This window comes from Pygoscelis adeliae, unplaced genomic scaffold (genome assembly GCF_000699105.1).
Source record: "Pygoscelis adeliae isolate BGI_AS28 unplaced genomic scaffold, ASM69910v1 Scaffold127, whole genome shotgun sequence".
NCBI classification, from domain to species: Eukaryota; Metazoa; Chordata; class Aves; order Sphenisciformes; family Spheniscidae; genus Pygoscelis; species Pygoscelis adeliae.
Genome location: NW_008825208.1, coordinates 685,976 through 702,154, shown reverse-complemented (window position 1 = coordinate 702,154; position 16,179 = coordinate 685,976). Strand labels below are relative to the sequence as shown.

Below are 16,179 nucleotides of genomic sequence, written 5' to 3'. Positions count from 1 at the left end.
AGTGTCACAACAGCTCCTCTTACCTTCTCCTCCCACAAAATGTGGCTTCATTTGATAATGACACATTTATATGCCAACAGACTGCTGCAGACTAACATGCATGCGTAAATGCTTAGCGATTCCAAGCAACTGATATTCGAAACAAGTACATTACTTGCTCTTTAAAGAAATGCAATCTGTACAACACTTGTAAGAGGGTAACTGTGAAGATTAATGAACAATTGTCTATAACAGTTCATTTAGTGTTGTTCCTTATTTAAGTCTTGCAGTGGACTATGCTACAGCTTCTTCGTTTTTAAAATGCTACAATAGCCATTGCCAGATTTTAGACACACACAGACTTGATTAAAATCTAGAAAGAGCAAGAGGAGCTCAAACTCTACATGTGCAGAGACTGTACTCTAAACACAGCTGTGCTTTCACCATATTGCCATTATGTCTTGCTGGAAAGCACATGTCCATTAGAAGTATGTGCTGGGAACTTCAGTGGGACCAGTAAGAAAGCAAGCTCTGCCTCCTGTCCAAAACTGGTGAGAGAAAGATCCAGAAGTGAGTGCTATCAGAATGCTGTAACACAGCAAACAGCTGTACAAGCAGGCACTGTGAAAGGAAATACAATAAGGCCTATTTTTAAAGGGTGTGTCCATATCTATGTATACATATATATGTACACACATATACACACATATAAATAAAAAGTTTTTGGCAAAATAACAGTTTCATTTAAAAATCAACGCAATGAAAACATCAGCAGTTTAAACTATATAAATCGAGTGTAAAAGCCATGGGGAAAAAGCAGCAAATTTTCTGAAGTAGCACCTGTATCTCGGGGATAAGCTTTTGAATTTCGGTTCTCCTAATTCAAGACAGAGGTGATGTGTTTACCCATCGAAACAGATTTTAATCAACTGCCCACCTTCTCTCATCTGCAATAGTGGGGTATTTGAAATGCACTGTGATTTTCAGGACCCTTCTCTGCCCCATGCTGGCAAAGCCTAGTAGGACACCAGTAAAAGGTCAGGAGCGTGTGTCTCAGCAGTAGAGATGCTAGCTGTGCTATCTGTGCCTGCCATGGTTTATAGGCAAGGTAAAAAGGCAGGGCAGTGGAGAGAGGATGAAGGAGTGTGCTCAGGATAGCAAGGAGCCTGCACCTCCTCCCTGCCTATAGATGACGGTTCCTGGTCCTGTGTGCCTGATGTTGATTTAACACGTGTCTTGACAGAACAGAGCCTCTTCCCCAACACTTTTGTTATTGCATTATTTAAAGCACTTGGCCATGTGACCACTAGGTTCTCACACAATGTTACTCGAAGACTCGGTGCCAAGAATCATTTATCTGCCCACTACCATGTAAATTATATCGCATTGTTTTGTTCAATGTAAAGGCTAAGTCAAAATGTTTCGTATTAACTGCAAAGAGTTATCTCCTCTTTTCAAGGAAGTCTTACATAGTATGGAAGAAAACACTAGGCCTTCTCAGATACTGTGTGACGAAAATGTAAAAAAAAAAAAAAAAGAATATATATATTCTTGATATACCGGCCTTTACAGTACCTGAAACTGGAACATCTCAATAGAGAGGTTAAATAGCGAGTTTCTCCTTTTAAAAGCTTTACAAGAGCTTTCCTGTCTCAGTTACCCAAGAATCTCTTTTGTCTTCAAAACGCACTAAGAATCATTTTATGATGCACAGGGACCTTAAATGCCAAGTGTGTTTTTCTTAAGATATGTTTTTGTTCCAGTGTGGCACTCATCTGCTCAAGCAACATGTGGGAGTCGGTTTCTGGAAAAAGAGAAAAGGGAAAGAAAAAAGAAAACTCAAAGCCTTCCTGTCCTCCATCAGGATCCCTTCTGGCAGTTGCGAGGAAACACATTCATACTTCTGTGTTGCCTTGCTACCATGACACGACCACAAGACAGGCTCGTACAGTGTTCCAGGGATGGAAAATCCCCATGGAAGGATACGCCACGGTAGGGGGCCCTCCGATTACAATACTGTGGCCCGAGAGTTTAATGTTATTTCAGATAACAGATACTGAGCAACAGGGAGAGACAGCCAGGCCCTTAACGAGCCAAGAACATGAAACGCTGTCAGCTGCACACTGCAGGATTATACGTCTGGAAAAATAGTTAAGACAGGTTTATTTACTTGGGCTGCAGAAGATGGTCAGTACTAGCAAGCTTAAAGCTTACGCATGTTTTCTGTAACAAAAAGTCAAGTTTTCCTCTCCATTACTGAGTCAGCAATTGGAAAGACCACCATGCATTCTTTCTGCTGCCCTGAGGACACAAAGCAGTTTCTCTGGCTTTCTGGACAATTATAAGCAGCAATCTATTTCAGATTTCCTCTCTAATTTGTGAGCTTTGTCCTGAGAGGGCATACCCTGAAATACAACACTTTACCCTTCCTACTTGTAATGCTGGTACCAGGATGCCATAAAAGCTCCAGCTGATCCCTCATGCCCAGGTTCTGAAGCAGACAACCCTGTGTTTAATGATCAGGAGACAAGGATTTTAGCTCTGTACTATCCACGCTATCTCCCTCATAGCAGGAGTCCAGTTTGCATGTTGAATAAAAAGGTAAGTTGTAGTCCACATGGTGGCACCTGAAGAACATCCCTAAAATTAAATTAACAATTTAAACAATTAATAAGAAGCTTCATTGAAAACAGGAGTCAGTCCTCCAAATGCATCTCTACCAGAACACTAAGAACAGAAGGAATCACTGGACAGGAAGGAGAGGCTGCAGGCAGCTACCATTTTTGCACGGCTGTTTTGTCTCTGTTTATAGCTTTAGCTGTATCATTCTGTTGCTATAAATGACTGTCTTGCAGCACCCACATTCACAGCCCCATCTGCAACATGATGGGAAAGTAGAAAGCACAGGTAATGATCAGATGTTGCTGAAGCTGGCACAGTGCTTAAGAGTACAGACTGATCAACAAGACCCAGCAAGAACTGCCTCAGCACAGTTTGGCTCCAACACAAAACGGCTTTTGCATATTTCAAAGTTACAGTGAAGTCCCCTGCAGCAGCTGGAGATCTTTTTCTAGACACACTGGCCAGAGGAACACTCCTCAAGCTGCCACTTGAGTGATGAATTCATGCCATCCATAGCTGAATTAGTTATTACCGTGCAATAAAGGACAAGTAAGCCCACTGGCTAGCTAAGTGGGCTCTGGCTAACATGGCTGAAGTAGCTCCAAGCAGCAGATACATAGAAGTGGCAAAACCATGCAGGCCCCCTGCACCACAACTGGCTCAGAGGGCCCCTTGTGTATGATGTTGACCTGAAGTGAAAGGTTTAGTCACTGGAGAACCACAGTGAGATGAGACCAGCAGAGATGTGAGTGAAGACCAACACGACTATGGCCACGGACAGCAGATATATGTAGCGTATGACAGGACCAGCATGTCTGCTCTAGCGCCAGTGTCTAGCAGGAAGCTGTAAAAGTAGTACTGGATCCTCACACCTTCAGCAGATGGGTAAGCACAGAGAGGTGATCTTGGTCTCACAGGAGCTGACAGAGGAACAGCCTCTGAAAAGCACACACTCATCCAAGTGAGAAGAGACGGTCACCGTGTCCCTAGGCCAGCCACCAAGGACTTGAGAAGGCTGACCAGGTAAGTGAGTTTTCATGATGGCTATTGCACTCCCAGTTATCTGAAGCCTACAGCATGTTACATGCACACTACAGGCTTCAACACCTCCCAAGGCTCCTCAGCGAAGCTATGCTGTACAGCTTCAGTTCAGCTCTAACATATGACTGTGCTAATTAAGTTGAATACTAAATGGTATTCCTTTTACCCTAATTAGTGATGATTCTTTTAATCTTTGAGCTTGCTGTTATAATAATAATAATAATAACAACAGTCCAACTGTGACAAATTAATGAAAATGAAACAGCACAAGTAAAGACAAGAAGAAGAGTCTGGTGTCAAAGATAATGGTTTCAAGGATAGAAAAAAATCAGTATAATGTAATACTGCCTCAGGTATTCTTGTTCCTTTTTTACATTAGAGTGGTAGCTGCTGAAATTCAAATGCCTTTTAAAATGGGCTTTGGCTGAATAATATAGGAGAAACTAAGCTGCAGTTGAAAATTTGCTCTACAAGCAGTTTCCCCTTCATTCATACTGTCCAAATACTGTTGAAGTAAACTCTCTGAAATATTTTGACTCAACTGTTCCTAGTATTTTCTCTCTTCCCAGTGCACGGGGGCTCCTTTTATAGAAATCATCTCTCCTTTGTTTTGTATTTTTCTCTTTACGGTAGTACTGTTTCAGCTGTGCTATCTGGACTGATGCAAGGAGTTCTCAGCAGCTCATGTCTTTGCCTTTTTTTGGTTGGGAGGCTACTGCGAGCATTGATTTAAAGGAACACATTTTCATTTATGGAACAATGCACCGAAGTTTATATATGGAATGATTTTCTTTAAGAAAAAGCTGGGAGGAGGGGAAGAGTCTTTGTGAAGGTAGATGCAGAAATCTCAGCATCTTGGAATCTCTGTTTGGCCTCAGTTTCTATATACACAAAAAACTGGCAAATGGCTTATGGAAAAGCAACCGAAAGTAAACATTTCAGATGAGACAAGTGGCACATAATAGTTACTCGTAACAATGAGGCACTATCTTTGAAAGATAAAGTAGAACCCAGTACTATCAAAATGTAATGAAAGGCACGCTCATAAGCAACCCTCTTCACTAGTTGTCTGCACTTGGTTTTACTGAACCATCTTGGTTATCTACAGTAGGTGTGCTGCATCACTTCTGAGCACAGGTCTTCACTTAGCGTCCTCCTTCAGAGACTGACATGCTATCCACTCTCATCTCTCTCAGGCTTCCAGTTTTTTTCTGTTTCTGCTTGGACTTTTTCAACATATGGACCTAAAATGGAAAGTTTTAAAAGAAAGTGAGTATTAAAATATCTGTAGTCACCTATAAGCAGATCTAAGGCAACTAACTAATAAACAAGTAAAATGTTGGAACTGCAACAGAAAAACATTTAAATAGACAACTATCTGAAGCACCTATCCTTATAAAGCTATAGGATTAACTGCTTTTTTTACATAAACATATATACACATATATGTATATAAGGATATGTATGTGTGTGCATATATATTCATGTACACACATATACATACACATATATAAAGATAACACTATTAGTCACTAACCTGATAGAAAGATAGAAATATTTCTCACTGGAAGGACAAGTTAGGTTTGTTCTCTCTCTCTTTCTCTTTTCCCCCCTTTCTCTCAGGAAAAGAACAAAGTTTAACATATTCCAAAACATTTGAGGTATGACCCTCTTTTTCACCCATTTTTCCTCTGCAAGGCCATTGTTCTGTTAGCCCTCCTGGTAGGGCTACGTATTCTCCGAGATTGCCTGTAGCAACAAATTTCTGTGAGTTAAAAAGGCATCCTTAAGGTAGCAGGCAAACGTGTAGACTGGTGTGCAGGGTCAACTACTGCAAAATGTTTATTTCACAATTTCAGTGTCAATAGAGAAGTTAAATTCTTAGGTAGCTGATGCTCTTTTCCTTCTACATATAACTTGAGATATCAAGGAAAACCAGACACTGATTACTCCAGTGTCTTTTTCTCAGACCCTCCTCCTCCATTATTCAGTCTTCTCCTTTGATGCTCTCTGACAGACCTTCCCTACTTCAGCACTGCCAGCAGACTGCTTCCTACCTCGCACACTGCAGTACTACCACGGCCCTCATAACTATGATCTGCTTCAGGGCAAGCAACACTGCCTGGAGATCTCAATACAGGGGAAAAAATTAAGTCATTAGGCTGAAGCTCAGGGACTATTTTTTTTAAACACAGGCCTCATCTGAGCTAGTGGAGAGGGCCCTCAAACCATCCTCTGTAGAAACTGCTATGCATTTATCCAACAGTTACCACATCGTGCCGACTAGCTCCTTTAAAGTTAAGCATCAGAACACAACAGACAAGCAAGAAAACACGAGAATATCCACTGGAGAAACAAAGTCAACTTGCTAAGACAAACCTACAGCCAGTACCTTCGGTCCTGCAGCAGAAATAATAATCTGGCCAGGGGCCTGAATCCAGGGCTCTCCATCAACTTGAACTGGAATTGGCTTTAGGAGTGTTACACGAAAATACGAGCCTTGGGCTATGCGGATTCCTGATCGAAAACCACCTTGGACTTGACCCTGTTAGGAAGTAAAAGCCAGCTTATCAATCACCCCAGTAAACAAGAAGCACAAATAATAGCTGCACTTAAACGGGGTGGACAGAATTTTATTCTCACCTGACATTTTAAGTTTCAAGTGAAAGGACTGCTTAGGCAAAATCTGCATAGGATGCCTTTACTGATGCAGCGTTAATTAAGTTAGTGCACAAAGAAGAACTCAGATACCCCTGCAAGCTGCTGGAGGCAAAATAACTTACACAGTGAAGTCATTCGTACACTCAAGTTGGCCAAGGAGCATGCACTCACAAAGGTCTTGTTTGCTTTTACTTCCCCTCTCCATAACATAGTAAACACATTTTCAAAACCCCTAACTATACACACAGAAACTCAAAAGTCTAAAAGCACTTTATCAAACAGGGAGAGAGAGTTTTGCCAAACTCAAATCCATATCCATACATATACTCAACTACATATACATATACTCAACTACAACTAACAGCCGAGTGTTAACTGTAAAAAGTGAAGAAAAGTGAACTCTGCTGCTACACATTCTCTTGGGGAAATGTGTACAGACACCAAACATGGGGGTAAAAACCTTAACAGAAGATCACAAAACCAGAGCACGGGTTTGTTAACGTTTATATTCCAAAGCAACGGGTATACACCTTGTTGTTTCTAACGTCACAAAAATTTTAAGGATATCTACCAAACCACTTCTTCTAATGGAATATTTTATATTAGTCTTCCTTAAGAGATCTAAATTACAAAATGGTAAAGTTGGCCAACACCAAAGATCGAACTGCACAAACAATTTTAAGCACCCACCTTTCCATTTTTGGTGGTTGTATGGATTAGTTGTCTCTAGTTACCTGACCACATATAATTTTTCAGCAGCAGATTTCTTAAGATAGTGAAAAAAATATGAAGAAAAGACAAAAATAACCCGCCATCCCACAGATCCCAACACATATGTGTTGCTAATAGCAGGCCATTGTAAAAATACATAATACATGGAAGAATTAAAGTTGCACAAATTGAGTCATAATATTCTTTGCAGAACTGGCATACCATCTGCTTCACATAGCATTCGGATCAAGAGCAGCAAGCATCAGATTCTCAGAGACAGGTGTTGGAAAGCCTGAGGCGGATAATTATAAAGCCACCTGTCTAGAAGGAATCTCTGCCCTGATTGTCGTGAGATACAACAAGATTTTTCGCAAATACACTAAGTGGAGAGTGGGTGTTTTTGTAATATTAAAATAAAATCTTGTTTTCATCCCAGGAACTGTTTGGTTTTGACACCATGATACCTGTTATGAGAAGGCTAGTGCATTCCATAATACCTATGTGTATATATATTTATTTGCATTTCATATGGATGTGTACATGTATGTTTCTGGCCTTGCTTTAAAGCCTACTTAAGTCATGAAGCATCTCCCCATGCACTTTTAGGAGTTCTTCACACTCCTATTACTACTACTTATCCAGGCTTCTTCAGTTTCCAATCCATCTGTTGTAGTCTGGCACCTAAATATGGATGTTCAGGGCAGGCCAATAAACAGGCAATGAGAGGACGCTGCAGTCCATGAACAGGCATACCAGCTGCAGCTAAACTCCCGACATCTGAACGCTTTGTTCACAGACAGCCGACGCTGCCCATGAATTCTGTTTATGGTCTATAACCATTTCTGCATGATGCAACAAGTACCTGAATAAACGATGGTATAACCCTAACATAGATGCATACTTTTTAGGATTACGCACTTGCAATGCACTGTTTGTTAAAAAATAAACCAGTCTGAGAAAATGCATGTTTCCTCTGTTATTACTGGGATGCCAACTTACCATGTGAACGACGCCAGTCACACCAACAACTTCCAGCAGGCCGTCATCGATGCGTGGTTTCTCAAAGCGGTTATCACTCTCAGACCCCCAGAGATCGGCTCCAGATCCCCAGCTGCGTAGAGAGCACACCACAGTGACCACCTGCGGACCTGCCATCTGCCACAGAGCACCCTGCCCGGTACCCTGCTAGGGGCGGCTAGTTCACCGGACTTCAAAAGCTAGATACTCTGCTCCCCACCAGCTGGAGGAGACAACACGGCTTTCCTGCACTGTAAAAGCAGGAAGTGCTTTCCTAAAATTTGGAAGACTTCTGACCATATCTTTTAGGGGTGAAAGAAGGAGTTAAATAAGTAGTTTCCATTTGAAAGAAAAAGAGTAGGTAAGAAGAAAGCAATTCCAAAGAGTTTTAGTTTGCTGGGAAATACAGGTTACAGCTACACTAACCCTTAACTTCCAAGACTTGAGAACTTAACATAGATCTTATTGGTCTTGACAATATTCACAGGAGCTACTGAAGAGAAACTGAAGCTAAAACAAGTACCAAGTTTTTATTCTTGTACTTGGCCAAACTCACTTGTAGTTAAGCAGGTATTCCTACACTTCAATCCTCTGAAACGCTTCTGACAATTTAACACCGTGTTGCTTTTTGTGCAGTATTGACCCTCCTTACTCAAATCACCTGCTTATTGTTTTAGTGCATTGACTGCTCAGTACTAATCGTGATCTTTTCTTCTCCACAGTTCTCACATGCAACATATACTTGTGTGTATGTGCATGTGCACATACAAGTGTGTATGTGTAAATAAATATATATTTGAATAAAAAGTTGAAACATTTTCGGACTAAAATGGAAAGAGATACAGGTAGTTTGAGGTAAGAGTGTACTTGAAAAAAAATAGTATGGCAGCATTAGTTACCTGCTGGTTTTGTGCAAACAAAAAACCTGCCTCTACCAACAGCACACCTAAAGAAGCCAAATTTCCTGCAGATTTGCCTTCCTTTCTTCCACAGCAGTAACTCTAGCTCCCTGCAGGTGTCAGGGCAGCCCCCACAACCCCACGAAAGGTACCTGAACTGTGGGTTTTCCACAGCTACCCAGGCAGCATCACCAACTCCACATATACCGGCCAGGTATGTGACCTGGACAGTGTTTGACAGTTGAATCCTGGCTGGCCTTCACTGCAGGAACTGCTTAGTCACGCGGTCTCTAGCATGCCAGAAAGTGTGTGCAAGTTGATTATCTTTGATCCTTCTGTAAGTCACGGTGAAATCTGCTGGATCGTTCAAACAGTTTGGGGGAGGGGGAAAATGGTAGTGGAAGCCACAGGCCTACAACCATGCCTAAACCGTCATATTTTACTAGAAAACTGCTCCAAAAGAAGTCTGAAGACCTTTGGTGAGGAAATCATTCCAAATTGCTATTGGGACACAGAAGAAATAGCAAATGTACAGGGGTTTGCACTAGGAAAACAAGGTAGTACGACCTTTATGTGGAGTGAGATTGTGAGTTTCAAAGGATCAAAAAAACGATGTCAAAATGGTATTAAGAGTTAGCTCCTTAGGCACAGTTGCAAAGCCAGCAAGTCAGGCAATAATAAAAAATACCCAGTAACAAACATCTATTAATCTAGACCATTTGACATTTTATCTAATTGACATTTCATGCTCAAATACCAAGCAGCATTTCCACACACACAGCCAGACGTGCACCCACACAGGATCCTTCCTCTCCCTTTTACCTGGGTATATTAATAAAAATGAGTCCTTCTATACTTGGTAACTCCACCTCGTGCTGGTCCACCTGAAGCTTTATGTCTTTATGAAGATTCCTGGTATGACTTATCTTCTGCAGCCCAACTTTCACATAAACTCCTTTGTTGTGAAACCTAGGAGCAGACAAGCATCCTGTAACTAAAAGGTAAGGCCCAGCATAGCACTTTTTCTCGTACATACACCAGTACTGTCCTCTAGCAGGTAATTTTACAGAGTTTTTGAATTAAAACCCTCTCCAATTCTTCTAGCTTTACTGCAGAAACAAAGCATAAGCCACAAACTGCTACTTTACATACCTTTTACTTCAGGGATGATTTATGCTGTCGAGGCATGTGGAGATTTGTGAAATTTTATTACAGAAAAATCATCCCTTCTTAAAGTGTTGCCTGAATGCAATGCTTCTTTGAAATGTAAACTTCTGGGCTGGAAAATTGTATTTTTAACTAAGACCTAGAGGTCTTCATGAAACATTTTAAAATGTTTTCTCATGCAATGCTAGAATAATTAAGGCACAAAAACCTTTGCAAGTCTTTGCTTTACATATCACTAATTCATCCGAAATATACTCAGCTGTAGAAACTTAAAACATGCTTAGTAATGTTAACCTGTGACAGAGCTCCAACATCTCTAATTTTAGAGTAAAAAAAGATGAGGAAGATTTTATGGCATCCCTAGAAATGTCAAAATATTTTAAGAGTAACATAAACAAATGTTAGTTAAACACACACAGTATTTTCTTCTATAATGGAAACTTTTGGATACACGGCCTTCAGGGCAACCTTAAAATAAAAAGCATAAATTTCCATTATTTGACCGTACTAGCACATAGTTGTCACTGGAATCCAACTCTGCAAAACCTCTCTAGCATTACGTCTAAATGCTGTAGACGTTCAAGTGGGGAAGACAGGCAGTTTAGCATGTGGGTTATTGTCAACTCTTCAGACAGAGACTGTTCGGTTTTTTAAATTATTACATTGGGAATTATTAGTCCTACTTGCTAACAGTTTTAAACAGCGCTGAATTAAAGGTACCTGATGTAACACCATTTAACATATGCTTAACATTTGCTTCTACTCCAGACAAGACAATAAGACGCATCTATGCTAAGAGGGGTTTTTGTCTAATTTGGATACAACTGAAAAATAACAGAATATCGGTAGGAAACACAATACTTTAAATATCCCCAAGAAATACTAATTTTTGTTGCATGAAAAAGGAAGCCTGCAGAACCTGAAAGAATATGCCACAGAACTGCAGACACAGTCCTGAATTATGTGACTTCTAAGAAACACTTATGGAGCACTGAGGTCCATAGGATCCAGAGACACTGGATACAGCACCCCGTGACGTACAACAAAGGGTAAATCTGCCAGAGATTACATCCTATCACTCCATTCTTTCCATTCCATTTATGTATCTTATTAGGACATTGAGACCAAATAAGAACAAACAAACTGATTTCTGTAACGTTACCATGCCAACTCCGACCCAATGGTTTTGAAGGTGACTGAAAGATTTTCTGATTAAAGTGGCCAGCCAAGCTTGGAAGGGTGATCTTTGCACATCCACCGCTAGAGAGAATCACCACCCTTCACTGCACATCTACATGTGGGACATGATTTGGGGAGAAAGTGCCAGTGGAAGTTGTCAGTCTACTGCTAGCAGTAGCCAGTAACATACTAGCTTGCCCACTTGGGTAGAAAGAGTAAGCATCTCCTAGAGCAAACCCTTGGTTAGACACATTTTGCAGACAGTAGTTTCACCACAGTTGATCAGCAAGGCAGGAAGGAGGAAGTTGTCCTTGGAACAGTCTCCAACACTTTATTTGTGCTGAAGGGTCTCACCTAATACAAACCTTGATTTCCATGTTGCAGTCACTGCTGTAAATGACACTGATGGGGATGAGAGAGGAGGGCAGGGCATTACATTCAGCTCATCCATCCCCATGGTGCCAGTGAGTCCTTGCATCAGCTCGGCTGCAACATTACGTCATCCCAGAACTATTTGGAAGGCTCTCTAGAGTACAGATATGGAAGTAATATCCCACTGCTCAGATGAGTTTGGGGATTTGACCCACCCAGCTCAGGAATCACCCTTTAGTTTGTTTTTCTACAAAAGATGCAACTACAAGTATAGCCAACGTTCACATACTACCTGATGCCCCACTGGCTACACCCATAAAGCTACATACACCCTTCCTGAGGGACATTCAGAAGGTTGGACTGATTCTTCAGTTTAGCTAATTGATTATCTCAGAATAGATCAAGTTAAAAGGTGATCCTATATAGGACCAGTTTCATGGATTATGAAAGTAAACAAGTGGTTTTTAAGTATTGCACTCCTTTATCTATCCTTGATAGAGCAAATTGAGAAACACCCTTTACTCTTAAAAGTCCCATGGACAAGTCTCCATAGCCTCAGGGAGACACCATAGCATCAACTTACTCTGTTAGTTTAATCATCTCTGTGGTTGTTGCCCAAGCAGCAAGCACCTCTGGTAGCCAGAGGAAGCAAGACCATCAGTAACCGCCTTCCAAGCTTTCATGAAAACAAAATAAAGAAGCCAGTCCTCAAGAGTCACAAAGAAACGAAGTGAGCTGATGCAGAAAGCCAGACTTTTCAGAGCTCTTGCCAACTGTTGGACACCCAGAAGGGTAGGTTTGGGGAACTCTTTTTTAAAGGTGATGGATAACAAATCTGTGTGCCAGGCCTTTCTAAATGAACTGCAGTTTCTCATGAGCACTAATAAACAGCCAGGTAACATCTCTCAGAAGCAAACCTCTCAGAACTGCAGCACACAGCACGGAAAGCAAAACAAAATGACCGCCTTTTATCTAGTCCTGCAATTCAACAAGCCCACCACTGGGTGGGAAACCACCACTGCAAAAGCTAAGAGCGCTGACCAAGAATTAGCATCTGCTTGAGTGCTTTCATTACGGTGATCTTACTGACCGGGAAAGAACTTTACCAGGTTCACATACAGAGGACCCACGATGGAAAAAAAATGAGTTAAGACAGTAGCCATTGTAGAATTTTAAAACCCACAACCGACAAATCAAACAACCAATAATTTCAAACCTTCCCCCTACCGAGAGAGAACAGTTCTGTATCTTTGTAAAACAATTGTAAACCTGCATTAAATCATGCAGAATATTTTCTCTGCCTAACCTTACATCCAGGAGACTGCCTGCCACAGCAGTCTCCTGCCAATTTTGGATGGCACAAACAAGATGTGCTCTCTTCTGTAATAGGCAACCCTAAAGACTGCTCCAGGATCCCATGGGAATGGGGGAATGAAGACAGATGCCCTGATCCTTAAGTTTTATATTGTGAAAAAACCTCACATGACTTGGCACTCAACAACGTATAAACCATCATTGCCACAACATACACTATTTGTACTGCCCTGCAATGCAAGTTCAGCACTAAATTCCCTGCAGGGAAGTCATCACTGTACTGTGCGCTGCTAGTAAGGAGTCCTGAGCGTGTGAAGAGACTCTACAGTGTGAGGCCAGAGAGCACACAGCTTTCAGGACATTTACCAGCTTAAGGTCTTGATTCAGAAGAGCACTCAAGCCCATTTTTCTTCCAAGGACTACCTGCAATTTCTGTTGCCACAACCTGAAACTTCCTGTTCTGCACTCAAGAGCAGCCAGTTCACGTGCCAGCAGCTGTTGCATCTGACATTAAGTAGCCACCCTTCTTAGTTAATTTACTGAAAATAATTTTTAAAAAATGCTAATCTTGCTGGCAAAAGCATGCACTTGCATATCCTGGGAAAGGGTAAAGCCAGCAATTTTAACAATCATCATCACAGGTAGTGAAAGGCAACGACCATGTGTTAGCCTGCACAAGCTGTTTGTCTCCTGCAAAACCGTACCTCAGCATCAATTCATTATTTCATGTTTCTTTTCCAGATCTTGCATCACAGAAATATATAGCCGTTCAGATTTACAAAAAAAAAAAAAAAAAAAAAATCATCTTTTCTTTCCCACACACCCTTCAAGACACCTTGCTTGCACGGCGTCCAAATACGGGTGTAAAAGGTCTGCAAGAATGGTACGAAGTCATTGCCCACTGCAGGTGCTGCACACTGTGAACTACCTGAGATAAAGATTCAAGGGATGAAAGGCACACAGGGCAATAAAAGTCAAAGTATAACCCTTAAATACAGTGGCAATAAGAAAAGGACAAATCTTTTAAAGTGCTGTAGCTTTGCAAAGTCAGAGTAGTATTTTTTAAAGGAAGAATGAACATAACTCTTACGTTATATTAATTGCACAAGTAAATCTACAACAGTTTTTATACATGAGAACAGGCACCGCTATTAACAAACTTATTGCCCAATTTTACTACCTATGATGTTTTTAACCCAGTGGATTGAAAATGCAAACCAGTGCCTAATAGTAACTTATGTACCACAAACAATATCCTGTATTATTCCATTCTTAAGAGGAAAAACATGAGCAATGCCTGTAATGGTAGATAGAACACTGCAAGATAGGTGGGATTACACATCATTACACTCATAACCGGTCAGAGAATATTTTTAATAGTTAGGATTTGAATACTGCATAGTTGTAACTGGCTGTAACTCTCTCTGGTAACTGAAAGACAATTTAGAGGACTTTTACTCACAAACATAGGAGAAAGCAGACAAAAACAGTTTCTACAAGGAATTACTGATTAATTACACCTACGTGATTTCCTTTTCTCATCAATTTCAGTGATTATGGGAAGACGAAAGAGTACTATTTTGATTGATCTGCATGCCAGAAAGGAGGAAGGTCTCTCTCTACATCTTTTTAATCACCCAGTCTCACTTGAGACAGAGATACCTTTTTTAATCCTTATTACCAGCACACAGGTGCTACCACAGCACTAAGCAAGGGTGGGAAAGGTACAAAGAAGTTCTGAACAGTGTGTTTATTGCTCACATAGCAGCACTGCCCTCCCTCCTGCTAAAGACTTTGAATAAGAGATATTTCCACTACCTCAAAATTTCACTGAACTCAACATTGCAGTTACTGGCAAATAAGTATACTGAATATTAATGACAGGGCTTCCAAAAGCTGCTTCGGTGCTCTCTCTTGGTAAAGGGATAAAAAAGAAAAAAAAAACCAAACCAAAACCCATACAAAACCCTTGAATTCTGAGTCTATGAGTTCCTGGCTAACTTAATTCCTCCCTGTGTCAGCTGTACCTCAAGCAATATTGTTTGTGGATACCTGTAGCATTTCAGGATTATCAGCCATACTGTAAGTTGGAAGTTACGCAATACCAGAGTTTGCCCTTCACCCCCATCTCCCCAGGATTACCTGCTATTAAATTTCCCTGGTTCTTCTTCTCTAGCATGATGAAAATCCAAGCTCAACTCTGCATCAATGCCAAGACCACAGTAATTGTTCATCTGTACAATCTGACAAAAAAAAAAAAAATTATTTTCTCCTTATGTTTATAAATGAAGAGGTTCCAAAGTTTTTCAACAAAAGCAAATTTTGCAGATGATCCTTCCAAGTCACTTGCAACTTGACAGACTCTGGAAAACATTTTCCAGAAACACTGCACTAAAAATAAAGCTGTATGGACAACTGTTGACATGTATAGTCATTATTTCCAAAGTATCAGAAACTTCAAAATTTAATCTTAATTGCAAGTAACAAGCTTAATAAGGCAGAAATAAAAACAAATGCAGGAATAAAACCAACCCAACTTCTCAAAGCAATTCTATGCAATAACGACACAAGTTGCTGAACTATTATTTTTGGCATCAGCCAAACACCGTTGGGAAGACACTCCTCCTTACTTTGGAAGGTGACCAGCTTACTCCAGATGAGTGAAGAATTTGACTTCACCTACTCAGCTGCATTTTAAATAGCTCCCTACATGCCAATCTCAAGTTTCTACAGATTTCAATCATTTCTGCATTTAATTCTTCCTTTGCATGCCAGTTCATTCCATAGCTTTTCTATCCTAGTCCTTGACTCTCCCATACTTCACCTTTAAAAAGCAGAGTAGGCCATCAGGGCAAATCAACCCCTGTCTCCGTCAAGTGAAAAATAGCTGGAACCTGAGCAACCTGAATCCTCCAATTGAAACATAACACCTAGGATTTTCCAGCAACTGGACTAAAATCTTAGACAATTGCTACCATTATTACAATTTCCTACTTTCTTCTTGCCACCTCCTTGTCCAATTTCTTTGTTTTGTCTGAAGATAAACAACCAGGACTCACACAAAGCTCTGAAGTCACCATCTACAACCAACCTTTTTATTTTCCTAAACAGAAACAAGTAATACGAACCAAGGGACAGGGACTTTCATTCCAAAAAAATAATAAAACAGATGCCACACATACAGACCCACAGTGGCAGTAAGATGACAGAAGGATTT

The 16,179-nt window shown here is 40.7% G+C and overlaps 1 protein-coding gene across 1 annotated transcript in view; it reads right to left on the bottom strand.

Annotated features, from left to right (window-relative positions):
* Positions 1-4,355: 4,355 nt before the first annotated feature.
* DGKQ (diacylglycerol kinase, theta 110kDa) overlaps positions 4,356-16,179 on the bottom strand; it is a 68,651-nt gene continuing 56,827 nt past the window's right edge. The window contains exons 19-23 of the mRNA XM_009328980.1: positions 15,105-15,205; positions 9,753-9,899; positions 8,014-8,125; positions 6,035-6,187; positions 4,356-4,886 (exon numbers count right to left, since the gene is read on the bottom strand). Of these exons, the coding sequence (XP_009327255.1) occupies positions 4,788-4,886; positions 6,035-6,187; positions 8,014-8,125; positions 9,753-9,899; positions 15,105-15,205 (612 nt within the window). The 3' untranslated portion in view covers positions 4,356-4,787. The remainder of the gene's footprint in view (positions 4,887-6,034; positions 6,188-8,013; positions 8,126-9,752; positions 9,900-15,104; positions 15,206-16,179) is intronic.